Genomic DNA, 19361 nt, shown 5'->3' on the forward strand with positions numbered 1-19361 from the left:
GGCACGGAGTAGATGGCTCAAGGAAGGAGACAAGAACACAGCGTACTTCCATGCTTGCGTGAAAACAAGAAGGAAAAGGAATAAAATAACTAGCTGGCAAAAAGGAAATGGCGAATGGTGTACGGATAATCAACAAATCATCCAGTAGATTTGCAGGTACTATGAAGAAATGTACACAACATCTCAGCCAAAAAATATAGAAGAAATGCTAGAAGGGGTGCTTGTATCAATTACAAGTAGGCTAAACCAGAGTTTGATAAAATCAGTGGAGGAAAAGGAGGTTAAAGCAGCCGTGTTCTCCATGCACCCAAACAAAGCACCTGGACCTGATGGTATGACACCTTTATTCTTTTCAAAGATATTGGCATACTATTTAAAATGATGTGGTGTCTACTATCCAAAGTTTTTTGAGTAATGGCCATCTTTTGAAGAGCATAAATGAGACTAATATAACCCTCATTCCAAAGGTAGATAATCCTATCTCTCTGCCAAATTATAGGCCAATTAGTCTCTGTAATGTGCTCTATAGAATCATTGCAAAAATTCTGGCCAATAGAATAAAAAGAGTTATTGCCTTATGTATTAGCTCTTCCCAGTCAGCCTTTGTACCTGGTAGACAGATTGTGGATAATATCATTTTGGCCCATGAAATCATGCATTTTTTAAAAAGCAAAAGGAAGGGTAATATTGCTTTTATGACCCTAAAGCTTGACGTGTCAAGGGCTTATGACCGTGTGGAGTAAAAATTTGTGGGTAGAATGATGCTAAAAATTGGTTTTTGTCCTATTTTTGTAAGATGGATTATGAATTGCATGTCTTCAGTGACGTATTCGTTTAATGTTAATGGGGAAAGGGTAGGATATGTTAAGCCTAGTAGAGGTATTAGACAGGGGGACCCTTATACCCCTACCTGTTTTTGTTCTGTTCGGAAGGTTTGTCCAATCTCATGGAAAAGTCAATTAAAAATAGGAAGATCACAGGACTCAAAGTGAGTAGAAATGGACCTATACTTTCCCATTTATTCTTTGCAGATGACTCATTGTTTTGCTGTAAGGCACACCCACAAGAAGCTAGTGCCATGAAAAGGATCCTTGCAAAATATGAACTAGCCTCAAGCCAGTGCATAAACTATGACAAGTCTGTAGCTTATTTTAGCAGGAATTACAGTAGACAACAAAGGAGGCAGACCTGTGAGCAGATGAACAATATCAAAGAGGCGAACAATGGCAAGTACTTGGGACTCCCCCTAGTGATAACAGGATCAAAGGAGGAGGTTTTTGCCTACATTGTTAATAAAGCAAGATCCAAAATGCAAGGATGGAAGCACAATCTACTCAGCTACGCAGGGAAAGAGGTACTCCTCAAGTCGATTGTTATGGCATTACCTACTTACACAATGTCATGCTGCAGGTTGCCTAAAGGACTGTGTGCAGAAATATGTGGTTACATGGCAAAATTCTAGGAGGGCAAAATGAAGAGGAAAGGAAGATGCAATGGATAAGTTGGGAAAAATCACACAGGTGAAAGGGAATGGAGGCCTAGGCTTTAGGGACTTAGAGCATTTTAGCAGTGCTCTATTAGCAAAGCAGCTGTGGAGAATACTACTGCAACCAGACTTATTAGTAAGTAGGGTGCTGGGAGCAAAATACAAAATATCACAGACAGGCTAGGATGGAGAAGCACCAAAAACGCATCTTGGGTATGGAGAAGTATAGCAGTTCTAGTTCGGTATTGCGAAAAGGAATGTGGAAAAGAGTGGGTGATGGGACTTCTATCAACATATGGAGGGATAAATGGATCATGGCATCACTAACGGGGAAGATAGCAACACAAAAACCTCCAGCTTGTAGGATGCAAGTAGTGGCAGATTTGATAAAAGAAAAAAAAATGGAATAAAGAACTGATCGAGGAAACTTTCTCAGAGGAGGAAGCTTCACAAATCTTGCAAATGCCTCTGAGTTTGTTTACCATGCAAGACACGGTCTACTGGAAATACTCAAAGTCAGGAGTATATACAGTGAAATCAGGATATGCAATAGAAAAAGAGGAGGTAAGGAAAAGAACCAAGGAAATGCAGAGAGAGGAAAGAACCAGCTATACACAGAATTCGGAAAAGATTTGGAAGAGTTTGTGGGTGTGGGAAAATCTGTATTTTTGGGAAGTAGAATATTGAATAATAAAACCATGTAAATTAGGAGAGATTAGTGGAGAGAAATTCTATATAACTATAACTGTAGATTAGCTGTAAAGGAGCTAAATTGGTGTAAAATCTCATTCCTAGGATTAAGGATATGATTGTGTATAGTTTCCTAATATAGGCTGAAACCTGTTGTATATATTCTTTTGGGATCAATGAAATAAATATTCCCCTCATTCATTATTTTTAAGTTGGTATCAGCGCTAGGCTTGCCTATTTTTTTTCCTCCTTGTTGTTTTTTTTCACATTGTCCCCTATCCCTTCATCATGTCTGAAACATCATCAGACTCTACCATTAATCCTCAAACTACTGCCTCTTCATCCAAAAACAGAATCGAATCCTTGAAACTGGGGTTGATTCTCACTCAATTCAGATTACTACCATTCGGCTGAATGGAGATAATTTTCTCCGATGGTCACAAGCAGTCCGGATGTATATCAGAGGTCATGGCAAGATGGGGTATTTAACTGGTGAAACAAAGGCTCCAATATGCACGGATCTTGCTTACGCAACATGGGACGCGGAAAACTCCATGGTTATGACATGGCTTGTAAACTCAATGCTATTCAACGGCACAAGAGTTATGGGAAAATATCAATCAGATGTACTCTGATTTGGGAAATTAGTCCCGAATTTTTGAGTTGACTCTCAAAATTGGAGATCTACGTCAAGGGGAAGACACTGTCACAAAATATTTCAATTCGCTTAAGCGAATATGGCAGGATTTGGATCTCTTCAACAGCTATGAGTGGAAATCAACAGAGGATTTTCAGCATCATAAGAAAACTGTTGAAGACAGCCGAATCTTTAAATTTCTGGCAGGGCTAAACGTTGAATTTGATGAAGTTAGAGGGAGAATTATTGGGAGACAGCCTCTTCCTTCAATTGGTGAGGTGTTCTCAGAGGTTAGAAGGGAGGAAAGCAGAAGAAATGTAATGCTGGGAAAGAAGGGTCCTGGAATTGCTGTTGAAGGATCGGCTTTAGAGGTTGCCTCATCCTTTAAAACATCAACTTATCAGCGTAGAACAGGAGAAAAATCCAGTGAAAAATCACAGGTCTGGTGTGACTATTGTAATAAGACTCGTCACACTCGTGACACATGTTGGAAACTGCACGGAAAACCTCCAAATTGGAAAAACAAAGGAGGAGAGAAGTCTGGACGAGGACTTCCTACTGCTAATGAAGCTGATGCTGGCCCTTTCACCAAAGAACAAATGGAGCATCTTCTTATGCTACTTAAATCCAGTTCTACCTCATCTGACTTTCCTAATGCTTCTATGGCTCATACAGGTATTGGATCTAAGGCTCTATTCAATTCTTTTTTGTCTAATTCCTCAACCTTTCCTACTCCATGGATCATAGACTCTGGAGCCTCAGACCATATGACAAATTCATTTAAACTCTTCCAATCATATACACCATGTTCTGGAAATAAAAAGATCAAGGTTGCAGATGGAGGTTTCTCTCCTGTTGCTGGAAAAGGTTCAATACATATCTCAAAAAATGTTAACCTGAAATCTGTTCTTCACGTTCCAAAATTGGCCAGCAATCTTTTATCAGTTAGTAAACTAACAAAAGATTCTAATTGTTTGGCTATTTTCGATGAATCTCATTGTGCTTTTCAGGACAAGAATTCGAGGATGACGATTGGCAGAGCTAGAATGATCAATGGCCTTTACTGTCTTGAGGATAATTCTCCTAGTGCTCAAATTGCTCAAGAGTCTAGTAGTAATATTTCTGTATCTGCTTATGAACAAATAATGGTTTGGCATTACAGATTAGGCCATCCTAGTTTTATTTATCTAAAACATTTGTTTCCTTTGCTTTTTAAGAATGTGAACCCCCTGAAACTAAAATGTGAAAGTTGTTTGCTTGCTAAAAGTCAACGAAAATCTTATGTCCCAAGGCCTTATTTACCATCAAAACCATTTTATTTGTTTCATAGTGATGTTTGGGGACCCTCAAGGGTTACTACTGTTTCTGGAAAAAGGTGGTTTGTAACGTTCATAGACGACCATACTCGTCTATGTTGGGTATACTTAATGCATAATAAGTCAGAAGTAGCAACCATTTTTCAAAATTTCTATAACATGATAGAAAATCAATTTCAAACAAAAGGAAGTATTTTGCGGTCTGATAATGGAACAGAGTATTATAATAGTATCCTTGGAACATTTTTTTGAAGAAAAAGGGATCTTACATCAGTCTTCTTGCACTGATACCCCCGAACAAAATGGAATTGCCGAGCGTAAAAACAAACATCTGTTGGAAGTCGCTCGTGCCATGATGTTTTATATGAACCTACCAAAATATTTTTGGGGGGATGCTGTTTTAACAGCATCATACCTAATTAATAGGATGCCTTCCAAGGTTTTACAATATAGTACTCCTTTAGAGTGTTTTAAAAAAAATTTCCCTGAATCAAGAGTTAATTCAGATTTGCCTTTAAAAATATTTGGATGCACTGCTTATGTGCATATTCCAAAGAAATCTCGGTCCAAGTTGGATCCTAGGGCCGAATAATGTGTCTTTGTTGGTTATGCTCCAAATCAAAAAGGGTACAAATTATTTAATCCTCTCACACGGAAAGTTCTTGTCACTATGGATGCAACTTTTTTGGAAGGTCTTCCTTTCTTTAACAAACCTTTGATTCAGGGGGAGATTTCTAGTGAATCAAATTTTTGGGAATCTAAAGCTTTACCAACTATAATTTTTGAAACAGATAAGGAAACGAAGATCCCTCAATTTGATAGTGCAGAAACTGATATTGGTTTATCAGATATGGAAATATTACGACGAGAAAAAAATCGTTCCAATCTTGAGCCTGTGGTATACACTAGGAGAAATATTTTTGAAAAGGGTGAAGGTCCATTGATGAGTCCAGCTCCTGTTCATGAGAAGTCCTCGAGGGAAGTCTGTCCAAATACATCAGGTAATGCCTCACCTTTCTTTTCTTCTGCTGTTCCAGAATCTGACCCAGTTTTAAATCTTCCTACTCAAGAATCTGATCTTGATCTTCCCATTGCCATTAGGAAAGGAACCCGTACTTGTACTAGACATCCAATTTCCAAATATGTGTCCTATGATAACCTTTCTCCTAAATATAGAGCCATTACCACTGAAATTTCAAAACTTGTGATTCCTAGAAACATTAAAGAAGCGTTGGATGATCAGAACTGGAAATCTGCAGTGTTTGAAGAGATGGAAGCATTGAGGAAGAATGATACGTGGGATGTGGTGGAGTTGCCTAGGGAGAAAAAGATTGTTGGATGCAAATGGGTGTTTACAGTTAAAAGCAAAGCAGATGGTACTGTAGAAAGGTACAAGGCCAGATTAGTTGCGAAGGGTTTTACACAAACCCATGGAATAGATTATCAAGAAACATTTGCCCCTGTTGCCAAGATAAATTCTATTCGGGTCCTTTTATCTCTTGCTATTAATGCAAATTGGCCATTGTACCAACTTGATGTGAAAAATGCCTTTCTTAATGGAGACCTAGAAAAGGAGGTGTTTATGAGTCTTCCTCCAGGTTTTGTAGACAAATATGGTGTTGGAAAAGTTTGCAAACTGAAGAAATCTCTTTATGGACTTAAACAATCACCAAGAGCTTGGTTTGAACGCTTCAACAAAGCTGTTCAAAAATTTGGTTTCTTACAAAGTCAGGCTGACCATACTTTGTTTTATAGGCATTCAAAAGAAGGTAAAGTTGCAATTTTAATTGTATACGTCGATGACATTATTTTAACAGGGGATGATTGTGGAGGATTAGAGAATTTGAAGAAGTTTCTGGCCAAGGAATTCGAAATCAAGGACTTGGGAAACTTAAAGTATTTTCTTGGGATGGAGTTTGCACGATCCAAGGAGGGAATTGTTGTAAGTCAAAAGAAGTATGTGCTTGATTTCCTCAAAGAGACAGGTATGATGGGATGCAGGCCAGCTGAAACTCCCATGGAGCCAAATTTGAAACTTCAACCAGCTAGTGCAGAGAAAGTAAGAGACAGAGAAAAGTTTCAAAGACTAGTTGGAAGACTTATTTATTTATCACACACTCGGCCTGACATAGCATTTCCAGTAAGTATTGTTAGTCAGTTCATGCATTCACTAGGCCCAGAGCACTTTGAAGCAATTCATAGAATCCTAAGGTACCTAAAGGGAACACCTGGCAAAGGTATTTTCTTTAAGGCACGAGGACATCTTCAAGTTGAAGCCTATACCGATGCGGATTGGGCTGGATGTATAACAGATAGAAGATCAACTTCTGGATATTGTACGTATGTGGGAGGTAATTTGGTAACTTGGAGAAGTAAGAAGCAGAATGTTGTGGCAAGGAGCAGTGCAGAAGCAGAGTTCCGGGCTGTTGCTCAAGGTATTTGTGAAGTGATATGGATTAGAAGAATATTACAGGAGTTGAAGGTTTCAGAAGTACTTCCTATGAAATTGTATTGTGACAATAAAGCGGCTATTTATATTGCTCACAATCCAGTTCTTCATGACCGAACGAAACATGTTGAAGTAGATAAGCACTTCATCAAAGAAAAAATAGAAGGAGGTGTAGTCTGCATGACCTATGTGCCAACTAGAGACCAAGTGGCAGATCTGCTTACAAAGAGTCTTCCCAAAAAACAGTTTGATCTGTTAGTGAGCAAGCTGGTGATGAAAGATATCTTCAAACCAGCTTGAGGGGGAGTGTGGGAAAATCTGTATTTTTGGGAAGTAGAATATTGAGTAATAAAACCATGTAAATTAGGAGAGATTAGTAGAGAGAAATTCTATATAACTATAACTGTAGATTAGCTGTAAAGGAGCTAAATTGGTGTAAAATCTTATTCCTAGGATTAAGGATATGATTGTGTATAATTTCCTAATATAGGCTGAAACCTGTTGTATATATTCTTTTGGGATCAATGAAATAAATATTCCCCTCATTCATTATTTTTAAGTGTGGGGTTTGAAAATGAAACCAAAGATCAAGCATTTTATATAGAGATGCCTACACAACAGCATTCCTGTGAATGAACTGATACATAGAAGAACGGGAAAGGGATCTCCTTTATGCAAATGTTGTGGGGAAGGGGAGGAAACAGTGGAACATATGATCTTTTTCTGCAAAATGGCTGAACCAATATGGAAACCGGCCCCAATACAGTGGGACGGATTATTACAATGGAGGTCAAATTTCTGGAGGTGGTGGGAAGGTATATTACAGGCAAGGAAAAGAGCAAGAGGAGATGATCACATTGCACTCATAGCAAACATCATCTGGCAACCATGGAAAGCAAGAAATGCTCGCCAGTATGAAGGGAAGCATATAGATCACATGGCTGTACTAGGAATTGCACACAATGAATGGCTGGAATTTCAAGACGAGCAGACAGAACATGAGGCAAAGCACAGGACAGAAACGAGCCACCAACTGCACAAACATCAATGGAGGCCACCAGACACAGGGGTAGTGCGAATCAACACCGATGCTGCTATTCCTATTAATTTAGTAGGAGCGGGGCTAGGAATGGTAGCGAGAGATAGTCATGGGAACCTTGCAGAAGCAAGAGGTATCAAGAAGTATAGCAGGTGTGCAGCTGAAATAGAAGAGGCAAATGCAATCCGACAAGGACTGGTAATGGCCAAGGAAGCTGGGTGGTGAGAAGTAGAGGTGCAATCTGATTGCAAAGCTGCCATTGAGAAAATCCGCACGGAAGGTAGGGAGGAAACACCAATTGGCACCATAATGGAAGATATCAAACAATTGAGTGGCATGTTCCTGTGCTGTACTTTTTCTTTTGTGTATAAAGATGGAAATAGATGTGCTCATCAAATGGCACAATTTGCAACTAAGCTTGTTTCCAATGTGATATGGAAACAAAGTTTCCCTCTGTGGCTCAAAGAGACCATACAGGAGGACAATAGGGTAAATGTCCACTTTTGTACTTAATAGCTTGTACTATCAAGTTCACTCAATATATAAAGAGAATACCATTTGACAAAAAAAAAAAGGAATGCTTCAAGGAGGACCCGTCCATTAAGCCAGCAAAACCTATGAATCAAGCTCGTTCTTCCAAAGCTCAAGTTGCCTACATTCCGAATATGTGGAAATCCAGGTGGATGGAGCTTTATCCAATCACTAGAGTTTCATACCTGGAAATCCAGGTGGATGGAGCTTTATCCAATCACTAGAGTTTCACACCTGGCACAGGGTCGGAATGTAGGCAACTTGAGCTTTGGAAGAATGAGCTTGATTCACAAGTTTTGTTGGCTTAATGGACGGGTCCTGCTTGAAGCATTCTTTTTTTTTTTTGGTCAAACGGTATTCTCTTTATATATTGAGTGAACTTGATAGTACAAGCAATTAAGTACAAAAGTGGACATTTGCCCTATTGTCCTCCTGTATACACAGCAAAACTCCTGGCCAACTGGCTAGAGACACCAGTGACAAGAGGCCGCCATGAATGGTAGCACAAACCCTAGGATAACATGAGTTGAGGAGAGAACAAATTTTTTTTTTTTTTTTTTACTTTTTGAAGAATATAGCTAATTTTTAACTTCTATAAAATACTCTTATTTAATACACATCATTATCAGTAAACATAGCCTACGTTAGTTAATGCAGTTAACTGTTCTACCAATTGATATATCTCTTGAATGGTGCAATATACCATCATTATCACTATTGTAATTAATGTAAAAGTATAGTGATTAGTAATACTCTTAATATTAATGTAAGGGTAATTTAGAAAAACATTAGTCTAGATTCATTTTTCCAACAAAATTGACTAATTTTTCTTAAACTATGTGAAAAAAATATCAAGACTATTAAAGTTTGACTGAAGGATTAATAATTTTTTCGGAGGAGAGGAGGTTGAGGACCTAGAAAATTGCATTAAGTGGACCAATTAATGCGTTGAATATGCAGGAAACCTATTCTAAACAGAATAGTTTGGTTAACTATCCTATAACACTCAAGGGTCAGTTTTCCAGTTCATATACTACCCGAGCTTTCTTTCTCACTTCCTTCCGCCTCTTTTCCTTCTGAGATTGAAAAGAAAAGGGCAGCTTTTTTATTTGTGTAATTTTCTTTTTCTTTCATGAATATCATATGTGATGTTCCTTTAATACATTGGTAATACGACAACTTTTAGCAGGTTATTATTAAACTTGGTGCTATTGTGCGCGTGGTATCATCCCAGACTTTTATTCTTCCTTCCTGGGAAAAATGTGATTTCGATTACGTTTCAATGTTTGTTCAAACTTACAAATATGAATTTATTGGATAAGGGCTTCAATAATTAGTATAACTAACGGCTAGTGACAATTAGAAACGAAACAACTTATATGTACACAAACAACAATAAGTGCAAATGTAGACTGACATATTCAGTGTGGATAGTGCACTGTTCAGTCACAATATTACAATATTTTCTCCAATATTTTTAAATCTCTGTGACACAACTAAACGGTTAAATTCAAAAGGCACCCATTAATTGTCTCAATGAGTCTTGTCGCTTAAAATTGGTGAAACAACCTAACTCGTATTTAACACCACACTAAGAGCAATTTCTCGCGTAGAAGAGTAGGCAATTTAAGGGGTGGGTGATAATTTTAGATTTTTCGTAATGGGTTTACTAAGCTTCTGATGTGCTTATTATGCGCGTTTATGCACATAATAGACAAAACCATTTTAGACATTAAAGAGCAATAATTTGTTTACATTGTGTCCATAATTTTCAGAAAGGCAGCAATTGTGATGCTTGTCTGATCCTTAGTATTAATGGGAGCCAAAATAGTTTGGTTCTCTTCCAAACGGACAGCAAACAAGTAGTATGAGTAACGTGCCTTTTTTTGTGGTAATATCCGCATTTCATGGATCAGATTGATGCTATTACTGCGTACGCATATATCTTTTTTTTTTTTTAAATAAAGAAAGGTATAAGACATGATCAACAGAGCATTGGCAATAATAGTATCGGGTAGTTATTGCAATAAACACAAAAAGCTATTATAGTTTAACACAAAAAGAAGCGGTAGGTAATGATATGAAAGCCTTGAAGAAAACTATTCCATTTCCATCTACGGAAAGTTGAGTCAAATTTTCACAATGCAATCTCAGATTTGACAACACTGGTGCCTAAAATACACTTTTGGCCGGTTGGCTTGGATAAACACTAAAGCAGAGCCCACGGATTATGTAAGCAAAACTAAAGAAACCAAGTAGATCTGGTTCAGGATATTGTAGACTTATAACAGAACAAACTGGTGACGTTTTAAGGCTTTGACCCCATGTCATTGGCCAGCAGATTTCTCAAAGAATGCAAGCCTATTATCCCCCAGCCTTGTGTTGTAAGCCGATTTCTTGTATTCACTCCATGTGAATTCCTTGTACAAACTTTCTTCTCCTTGTTCCATTAGTGAGGGTAGAGGTGCTATCTTTTCAGTCAAAGGTGGCCCTCCAAGGTAGATCATGGACACCCTAGATTTTACTCCATCAGCCACAACTCTGTGCCTTACACTCCTAAATCTTCCATTAGTCATCACCTGCATAAAGCAGAAGCAAGCTCGTTGGCCATCGATAGTTTATAAAGTAAGTAAAGAATTTTATCAATCCCACTCACTTTTGACATTGACGTGAAAGAGAAATAGACAGATAGAGGCGAGATTTGGAGAGCCAAAATTATATCAATGCCACGAAAGGCGTTAAAAAACACCACTAACATTTATTGAAATGAAGAACAAAGTAAACAACTTTTAACTAAAAGCTTTTTATGGACCACTATTAATAGACTGATATAAATATTTCAGCTGACGTTTATGTATGGAAATACCATAAAAAAACTGATATAGATTCAATCCTTTTCTACAGTAACAGATGGCCTTGAAGGTTACCTGCAAGGAGTCACCAACATTAAAGAAAAAGGAGTACTGATCAGGAGGGACTGATACCCATGTCCCGTCTCTGAGTGAGATTTGCAGGCCTGATGTGTTGTTCGATCTTAAAACAGAAATAATTTGTGGGTCTGTGTGCTCCCCAAAACCAATCAAATTTCGATCACACAATACTTGAAGTTCTGGACATGGCGGATAGTGGTTTAGCCTGAAGAAAGTATCACTTTTCTCATCCCTTACAAGCCTGCTTAACGCATATCTTGGCTCTATCTTCAAACCATCAGCTATCATTTCCAGAACTTCACAAGCCAAATTTCTCACAGCTGACACGTAGTCATTTACAAGAGACCTATATGCAAGAACAAGAAAAATTAAATTTTGGGTGATTTTCTCATGCATCAGGAACCAAAAAAAAATCATATAGATATTGAATGACAAGTGAGAAAATTCCTACCAAAACTTTTCTGCATCTCCAGGTATCGTGATAGCTTTCTGGTGAATGTCATCAGGATTTGTGTTCAAGAGAAGATACTCAACCCATCCTACATCACCATTTGAGCCAATTCTTTTGTTTCCATAGCCGAAAGGGTTTGCCTTGCCTGCTTTTTCTTTCTCCATCTGTGACAAATTGAAAAACTTGGTAGCTTCAGCTTCTAATCCCGTTATGAACTCTAGTGGAACACCATGGTTGACAAGCTTGAAGAATCCAAACTCTTTGCACGCCTTAATTATACGTGTCTTGGCATCACGGTTTAATAGGTCTATCACTGGAATTCCACAGTAAAAGCTGGAGGTGGGGAATTTGCATGTTTTGATGGTGGAGAAATTGTCAAGAACTGGCTGAGATAACACTACCATGGCTTGGGAGCTAGCAGAAAGAAAAGGATACACAGTTGAGATACGAGAATTGACGGGTTTTCAATCTTAATTGCGAAAAGCTGCTGCATGAGAGAAAAGGTTGGCGTTATAAGCTATTTATAGAGACTGGAGAACAGAAGAAATCTGGCTTAGTGCCCTTTCTGATGAAGGTGAAATATTCTGAGAAATAAAGTAATGCGTGCTGCCTTATATTAGTTTATTTATCTGGTTTCTGCACAGAACTTGAGTGGGACGCAACTGAAAGTTTGTCTAACGCGCCAGCCAGAGGTGAATAACCGGTGAATTGTACATCGATGTGCGAATAACTGCCATTGATGCTTAAAACAAAAACGTATGAATTGCACCAGCTTTCCTCAAAAAAAAAAAAAAAAAAAATTGCATTAGCTTAGAAAATCTAAGTCAACAGTCACTGTAGCAGCCTCCCCGGTTGCCACATGGCATAATGTGGGAAAAGTTGAGGCATGAATAAGATTTTGACAGCGTTGTTCCTAGACTCGAAGTTACCGGCCAAGTGCCTCCAAAAAAAACTCACCGGCCAAGCAAAGGAGGCAAAGAGTCGACAGGTTAGACCGGAACAAAATGTCACAAATATACTATTTTAAGATAAGTCATATTCTAGCAGACTCATGTCTAACTTTTTTTTCCGATTGTACCCAAATATTTATCGTATTTGATATTTTTAATTAATTTATATTTTAAAATCCCCTTCATGCACTTCATCAATGATGCATAAATATTACTATCTAACTTAGTCCACAAAGTATTATGGATCCCATAATCATTTCAGCACCTCTCAAGTTCTTATTGTGACCAATTTCTTGCCGCCAATTTCATGTCAGATCGGTCAAAATTTTTATTCAACAAGTCAGTACATGACTAAGGGTAAAGGTCCAACAAAAAAAAAATTTTTAGTGGAGTTCACTGTGCATAAAAGGTACATCTTCCAAATCAGAACTAGATGTGTGGAACGGAGGCAATATAAAATGCAAAAATACGCATGAATACATCACCAACATCTAGAAATATATTGGAATCGGAGCCAGTGCAGTAGGTCTTGGGTCCCGCTCCATAAAATTGTCGACCAAGATAAAAATACGTTAACAAAGAGCAAAGAGCTACTTTAAGATTCTACCATATATTCCTATTATATGGCATAATTCCTTTAAGGGAAAACAACCAATTTCATTCCTAAACTTTGTTTTACTAAAGTTAATTTAGTTCTTAATTTTTATTTTGGCCAATTTGATATATGAACGCATCCAATTAAGGCCCTCTGTAATGATACCATCACATAAAAGCGATTTGGCTTTTAATTTAATAACTAAATAGGAAAATTTTGGGAATTTGGGTACTCTTTGTGAGAACCCGTAAATTCCCTAATAATTTTTCTAGGGTTTTTCCCCTTTAATGGCTTGTTTTCTGCATTTTCTGGCTTAGGAAAGTTTTCCTGGTGAATTTTATGAGTAATTATGTTTTTAGATGATTTTTTCTAGTATTGGAGAGTTTTTGAAAAATTAAGGATATATATCGGACGTGGGACCCACTAGTGCGAAAAGTTCGGAAAAATTCGGCCAATTAGGTTAAGTTTTAAATACTGGTTGAAATTTATCGGGTATTAAGAGATAAGTGGAGGATGAGATGTGATTGATGAGAGGGAAAAAGAAGGATAGGGATGCATTTATGGAGTGACAAGTGTCACTTGGCCATTGGTTTCACTTGTAGGACAACTATTCACCTTTTTGACTTTTTTTGACTAATTGATTAAATACCTTAAAAATCACCAAAAATTCACTCTTTTCTTCTCCTTGTTGGTCGGCTCTCTCTCTCTAGCAAAGGAAGGAAGAAAACTCTTCAAAGGTTGGCATCCATCTAGCTCAAATCATCCCAAGCAATCCCTTGAACTTGTTTCTACTCCATAAAACCTCTTCATTTGGTGTTGTTTCGTGGTTTGGTGAAGTGTTTGGAGAAGCTAAGGTGCCAAGCAACTCTCCCTCTCTTATTTACTAGGTGAGTGGTGTGTGAACTTCCTCCTACACTTAATGAAGTTTAATTTGTGCCTAATGGGAGCTAAAGTGCTGAAATTTGTGGTTTATTTCTTGGTTTTGGATGAATTGATGAAGTTTTCAATTTATTGATGAATTTTCTGGTTTAATATGAATGTAATGTTGTGGCTATCCTTGATGATGGGAACTGATGTTTAATGACTCTAGTAGGTGTATAGGATAGATAATTGTAACCAATTTCTGGTTTGGAAGGAATTTGAGAAAGTTAGGGTTTTATATCCCCAATTCTATCCGGTTTTGTATCTTATGGTTAGAGGCCGAATTGGCCTTGACTTAAAACATGAAAGTTGTAGGTATTGATGTTATAAAGGTGCCTGTAAAATTTCAGGTCAATCGGAGTAGTGTAGAATGAGGTAAGTCAAAAATACCGAGACTGGTCTAGGAAGGGGTGCTGCGAACAGGGTTGCCTTTTCACCCAATCTGACTGTGAATTTTCACCATGCTCCTTACCAAATTAGATTTTGGCCAAAACATGAAAGTTGTAGCCAATGGTATAAACTATTTGCCTGTAAATGTTCAGCTTGATCCGACCACTGTAGCATGTGAAATGACCGAAATACCCTTGACTGTTTTCGAAACCTGTTTCGCACCCAGATTTCTGTTTTCGTGTAGTCTTCCATTTTCGACCATGAAAATGCATGATTTGGCCTTTGAAGTCTTCTGATGAAATGTAGCTTGATGTCCTAGCTACCATATGCCTTTGGAATTTCTGAATTTGGACCTGTATAGACTGAGTTGTACTGATTACGGCAGAATGTAGTTTGTGAACCCGTTATTGTGGTTCTGGTTTAGTATCTCGCATATTTGACCTGGTTGTACTAGGAATTGGACTGAGTGATCTTCTACATTATTGTAGTCCTGTTTCTTAGCTTTCAGCTGGTTTTGGAATTTCTGGATTTGGACTTGTAGAGCCTGAGTTATGATGTTTCCGCTAGAATGCGTTTTGGTGAATCTGTTTTACGTTTTTGATATAGTATCTTGCATTTTTTGACCTGTTTGCACTCAAAACTGGGTTGAGTGACCTTCTGTAATGTTGTAGCCCTATCTTTTAGCTTCGAGATGGTGGGTCTTGCACCCTCATCCGATAATCGTAGTGAAATTGGTACCATTACCACAAAATGAGGACAAAAACTGTTTTTTCAGGGCCAAAGTTAATTGCATTTCCGGATTTTCTGGTTACCTATGATACTTGTATATGCATATGAAACCCTATTGGGGTTGTGATTGGCATTGTTTTATGACTCGTTATCGAGTCTCATTGTACTTATTTACGTGTTCTAGGGCATGACGGTGGTTCACGACATTCTCTTGACGGAAGTGCGTGAAACAACACTTAATTGATAAGTGAGTGCACCACTCACTTGAATGCTTACAATGTGTCTTTGCTATATGTTATTGTGATGCCTTGAAGGCTTATTTGGATATTGGAATTGATTAAGGTGAGGGTGTACTTGACCGCCCTCACCCCTTTTGATAGTATTACTGATTGTTTACCGTTTCACTGTATTACTGAACTTGATATATGAGTTATTGAATTCCATTTCATGGAAACCTGATTTGGTGTCATTTGGATGAATATCCAATGGCCTTACTGTATTACTGAGCTCAACCCCGTCGGTAGTCACTTGAATCGAGCCGGCGAGGGCTTGGTCGTGAAAATTGACGTGCCACGGGGACTGTACTGGGGAATCTTGTAGTAATGAGACTCTCGATTCCGGTAAACTCGAGTATTACCAAAAGTTACTGATTGGAGTGCGGGCCCGATTGGGGTATGTTTGGTGGAAGGGATGGGAGTGAAGTGGGTTCTACGGTTGGTACTCTTAAACGTTGACGGAGAGTCAATGAGATTGGATCAAGAATGTAAGCGTGGAAATTGGCTCTTGAGAGCCGTCCGTATCCTTTTACCGACTTGTTTTATTCTTTAATTGTGTACTTGAAATGAAAGGTTATGCTATATGCTCTTTGTTGCTTATGTGGTAGTAACTCACTGGGCTTAAGCTCATTCCGTTCCATTTGTTTTCCTTACAGGAAATGACCACTTTTGGAAAAGGTTGTGTTAGTTGGTTGTCAAGTTGAGCTCATGTAAATGTCTTTTGAATAGCTCTTTGAATGAAACCCTAATGTGTATTGGGTTCAATTTCTTTTGATTGGCAAACCGAACATGTATATTGTAGACACCAAATTTTTGGTGTAATTTCATTTACTGTTTATTTTTAGTTTTTTTATTAGTCGTGTTAGTTTATTCGGTTTTTAGTTTTTAGTTTATAGTTTTATTTTTTATTTTTAAGTTTAGCATAGAATTTCTTGGAAAGAGAGAAAAAGGAAAAATGAAAAAAAATGGAAAAAGAAAAAAAATGAAAAAATGGAAAAATGAGAAAAAAAAGGGGAAAAAGAAAATGGTTCACAAAAATACGTTTATTTCTCTTAAATTCAATCTTTTGGCATTTTGTTTATTTTTGTTAATTTATTTTGGAAAAATGAAAAAAAGGAAAATTGAAAAATAGCCATTTTTATTGTTTAGTTTTTTGTTTAAAATTATTTTTTGTTTTTGTTATTATTATTACCTGGTTTGTGTAATTTTGTTATTATTATTATTATTATTTATATTATATTTTATCATCTCTGTAATTATCAAGTTGTTAAAAAAAAAAAAAAGGGAAATGTCGCGCATACAAGCTGCGTTTTGCCGCAGCTTGCAAACACAGGCTTGGGCAGCTCCTTAGCTGCAAATAAAGCTGGAGTGTTTGAGGGTTTGAGGGGGAGATTCCATATAAATAGATAGAGAGATTGAGAGCCGCAAATGAGGAGAGAGGAGAGGGTTAGAAAGGAAAAAACAGCGGAGGGAGAAAGAGGGAGGAGATTGGGAACGGCTAAAGAGAAGAAACCGAGAGTTGGACGGCTAGAGTAGAGAACGGCTGAGAAAAAAAGAAAACTAGAAGGAGCAGAGAGAGTTTCTGAGGAGGGGGGAGAGGATCGGAAAATACAGAAAGCATTGTAGGGAAAAAGGGGCTGAGATTCTGGGAGAGAGCATATGGTTTGAGAGAAAAACAACAGCGGAGGGAAGAAGGATTGAAAGTGGCGGCTGCAAATCTGAAAAGAAAGTAGAGCAAAACAGAGAGGGACGGCTGCAAATTTGGGAGGAAAAAGAAAAAAGAAAGTAGCGACAGAGAAGGGGTTTTAGAAAGGAACGAAAGAAAGGGTCTTGGAAAGGAAGTGACGGCTGAGAGGTCCTGGGGAAGGAAAAAAGAAAGCAGAGCAATTGTTGCTCATCGCCATCATCGCCTGCAAACCTCCATAACCACCGCCCGTGAACCTCCAACCGCCAGTCCGCATCTGTTGCTGCCGCCGTCTGTCGATCATCACCCGCACCATCACCATCTGGGTTCAAGTTAGCTTCAGAAACCGAGAGTACTGTAAGTTCCTCTCAAACTTTTGAAGCATGTCTTTCATGATTTTGCTTATGACTATATGTCTGTTGGGGTCCTCATTTTCTGGTTTGGGTTAAATGTTTAAGGGCTAGAATTGAAGATTTCGGCAGGTTTTATGGCATTTGGTTGTGTGTTTTATTGCATCTTATGGAAACACTGAAGTTAAATCTATCTAGTTGTACGTTACTCCGCCTGATCATCTTTCGGTTTGTGATTAAAAAATTGCAGAATGTTATTTCTATGCTTGCATGATCATCTGTCTAAGTTTCAGATGTTTAAACATAAGATTTTTGAGGCACTTTTTCTTTTCCCTTTTATTTCTGTTTTGTATTCCTGATGGTCAGCTCTGTTTCTCTCTTTCAAACCTTGCCATGAAGCCATTTTTTTAGCCGAGGTTGGATAGGTATCATTCTGGTTTCTTCTTGATTTTGTTTGCATGATAAAAATGGGAGAGATTGTAGCTGGTCAGTTGTAGAAACCTGCGCAAGAAGCCTGCTGCAATGAGCTTAAAGCTTTGGTCTTGTTGAAGCAACATGCGCGAGTAGCTTTCTTTTTCCTTAGGTGGCCGTAGCTTTGGCTTTGTTTGAAACACTGGATTTGTTTGCTGCTCTTTTTGTTGCATATTCAGTTTTGTTGCGTTAATCAAAGTGTCCAGATGTTAAATGAGGTCAAGTGATAGTCTTTGCTGGTTTTGTTTGAAGTTTACTTGAAACCTGCATTTGAAAGCTTGAAGTTGCAAAAAAAATTCTGGATGAATATTGCAGCAATCTTCCTCCTTCTTTTGCTGTTTAAGTTTCTTTCTAGCCTTGATGATCAGCTCCGTTTTCTCATTTCAATGAATTTACATGTTTAGTTGATGATTGATAATCAGAATTTTGGCATGTGGTGAACGTATTTGCATATTGAAATGGAAAGAAAACCTTGGCTGGAAAATAAACAATCAGTTTTGCCGAGCCATTTTTGTATGTTTTTCCAGATTTTTTGCACTAGATCTTGCTAAGTTTCCTGCTTGTTTGAATGGTGGTAACTATGAAGTGGTTTGTCTAGTCTGAATTTGTGATGTTGGTTTGGAATATCTAATCAAAGTTGTGCTCAAGAAATCTGGTCTTGAGGGAGATGTGCAGCAGATTTCTTTTTTCAGTTGCTAGAGCATATGAAAATGGCAGAAGTGAAGTTCTTCGTAGCTTGCATGAATTGCATGAAATAACTTTCGGAAATTGCCTCTTAACCCCCCAAGTCTCCCTTCATTTCACTATGACCCAACTAATTGAATAATGTCCTCAATTTGGTCCTTGTAATTTTGCAGCAATGCTACAAAGACTCAATTGAGTTCTAGTAGCTTGCAATTTGGTCCTAGAAGTAGTTGCATTTTAACCTTTACTTGACCTTTTCTTTGCTCTTGGGCCCTTGAAGTTCCTAAAATGTTTAATTAGGCTTGAGTGCTTGGTTAATGTTCACAATTGAGTTCATGGTAGCCTCAATTTTTTCAACTCGATTGCTTGTTTGCTTTCATTAATAACCATGTTTTGTTAAGGTGATGCTTAATTGCATGAATTTGTGAACTGTGTGTCTAAATGAGCTTGTGTTTGCCTATTCCCTTTAATTTTCCCAAATAAATTGGTACCTTGACCATTTCTTTTATTTTGGAGGATAAATAAGCCATTTAAGTCTTGTCCACCCTATTAGCACCACAAAAGGAGGCGGTATAATTTCTTTTATCTTTTTCGTCACTTCTATGTGAACCAACGTGCTAAGTGAGAATTGCATGTCTACTTGCTTCCCTTGCTTTTCCTTAATCTCTTTCATTTACTTCATTTCCTTTTGCTTTTTATTTAAGTTATTCTTTATGGGGTATGTGTACACCTCTTGGCTTGTAATAGATAGGGCTTGGAGGAGCATTCGATGAAGACTTGTTG

At 37.9% G+C, this 19361-nt stretch overlaps 2 protein-coding genes across 2 annotated transcripts; one reads left to right on the forward strand and one right to left on the reverse strand.

The window, feature by feature from the left end:
* The first annotated feature begins 1671 nt into the window (after positions 1-1671).
* Positions 1672-6878, forward strand: LOC140014153 (uncharacterized). Its single transcript, XM_072064563.1, has 4 exons — positions 1672-1857; positions 2572-2802; positions 2921-3961; positions 4854-6878. Exons 1-4 carry the CDS (start codon positions 1672-1674, stop codon positions 6876-6878), a joined length of 3483 nt encoding a protein of 1160 aa, XP_071920664.1.
* A 3359-nt stretch (positions 6879-10237) lies between these two features.
* LOC113710174 (gibberellin 2-beta-dioxygenase-like) lies at positions 10238-12104 on the reverse strand. Its single transcript, XM_027233027.2, has 3 exons — positions 11530-12104; positions 11076-11424; positions 10238-10727 (listed from the first exon to the last, which is right to left on the reverse strand). Exons 1-3 carry the CDS (start codon positions 11931-11933, stop codon positions 10476-10478), a joined length of 1005 nt encoding a protein of 334 aa, XP_027088828.2. The 5' UTR covers positions 11934-12104; the 3' UTR covers positions 10238-10475.
* Between the last annotated feature and the right edge of the window lie 7257 nt (positions 12105-19361).

This window comes from Coffea arabica, chromosome 9c, assembly GCF_036785885.1.
Source record: "Coffea arabica cultivar ET-39 chromosome 9c, Coffea Arabica ET-39 HiFi, whole genome shotgun sequence".
Taxonomy (NCBI): Eukaryota; Viridiplantae; Streptophyta; class Magnoliopsida; order Gentianales; family Rubiaceae; genus Coffea; species Coffea arabica.

Excerpts from the sequence above, each read along its gene's own strand:
- LOC140014153 (XM_072064563.1), top strand. The coding sequence starts at position 1,672 with ATGGAGAAGCACCAAAAACGCATCTTGGGTATGGAGAAGTATAGCAGT. Across the intron at positions 1,858-2,571 it reads CTCCAGCTTGTAGGATGCAA|ATTACTACCATTCGGCTGAA; the intron begins GTAGTGGCAGAT and ends CACTCAATTCAG. Across the intron at positions 2,803-2,920 it reads TGGGAAAATATCAATCAGAT|GATTTGGATCTCTTCAACAG; the intron begins GTACTCTGATTT and ends CGAATATGGCAG.
- LOC113710174 (XM_027233027.2), bottom strand. The coding sequence starts at position 11,933 with ATGGTAGTGTTATCTCAGCCAGTTCTTGACAATTTCTCCACCATCAAA. Across the intron at positions 11,425-11,529 it reads GGAGATGCAGAAAAGTTTTG|GTCTCTTGTAAATGACTACG; the intron begins GTAGGAATTTTC and ends TCTTGCATATAG. Across the intron at positions 10,728-11,075 it reads ATGTTGGTGACTCCTTGCAG|GTGATGACTAATGGAAGATT; the intron begins GTAACCTTCAAG and ends TGCTTTATGCAG.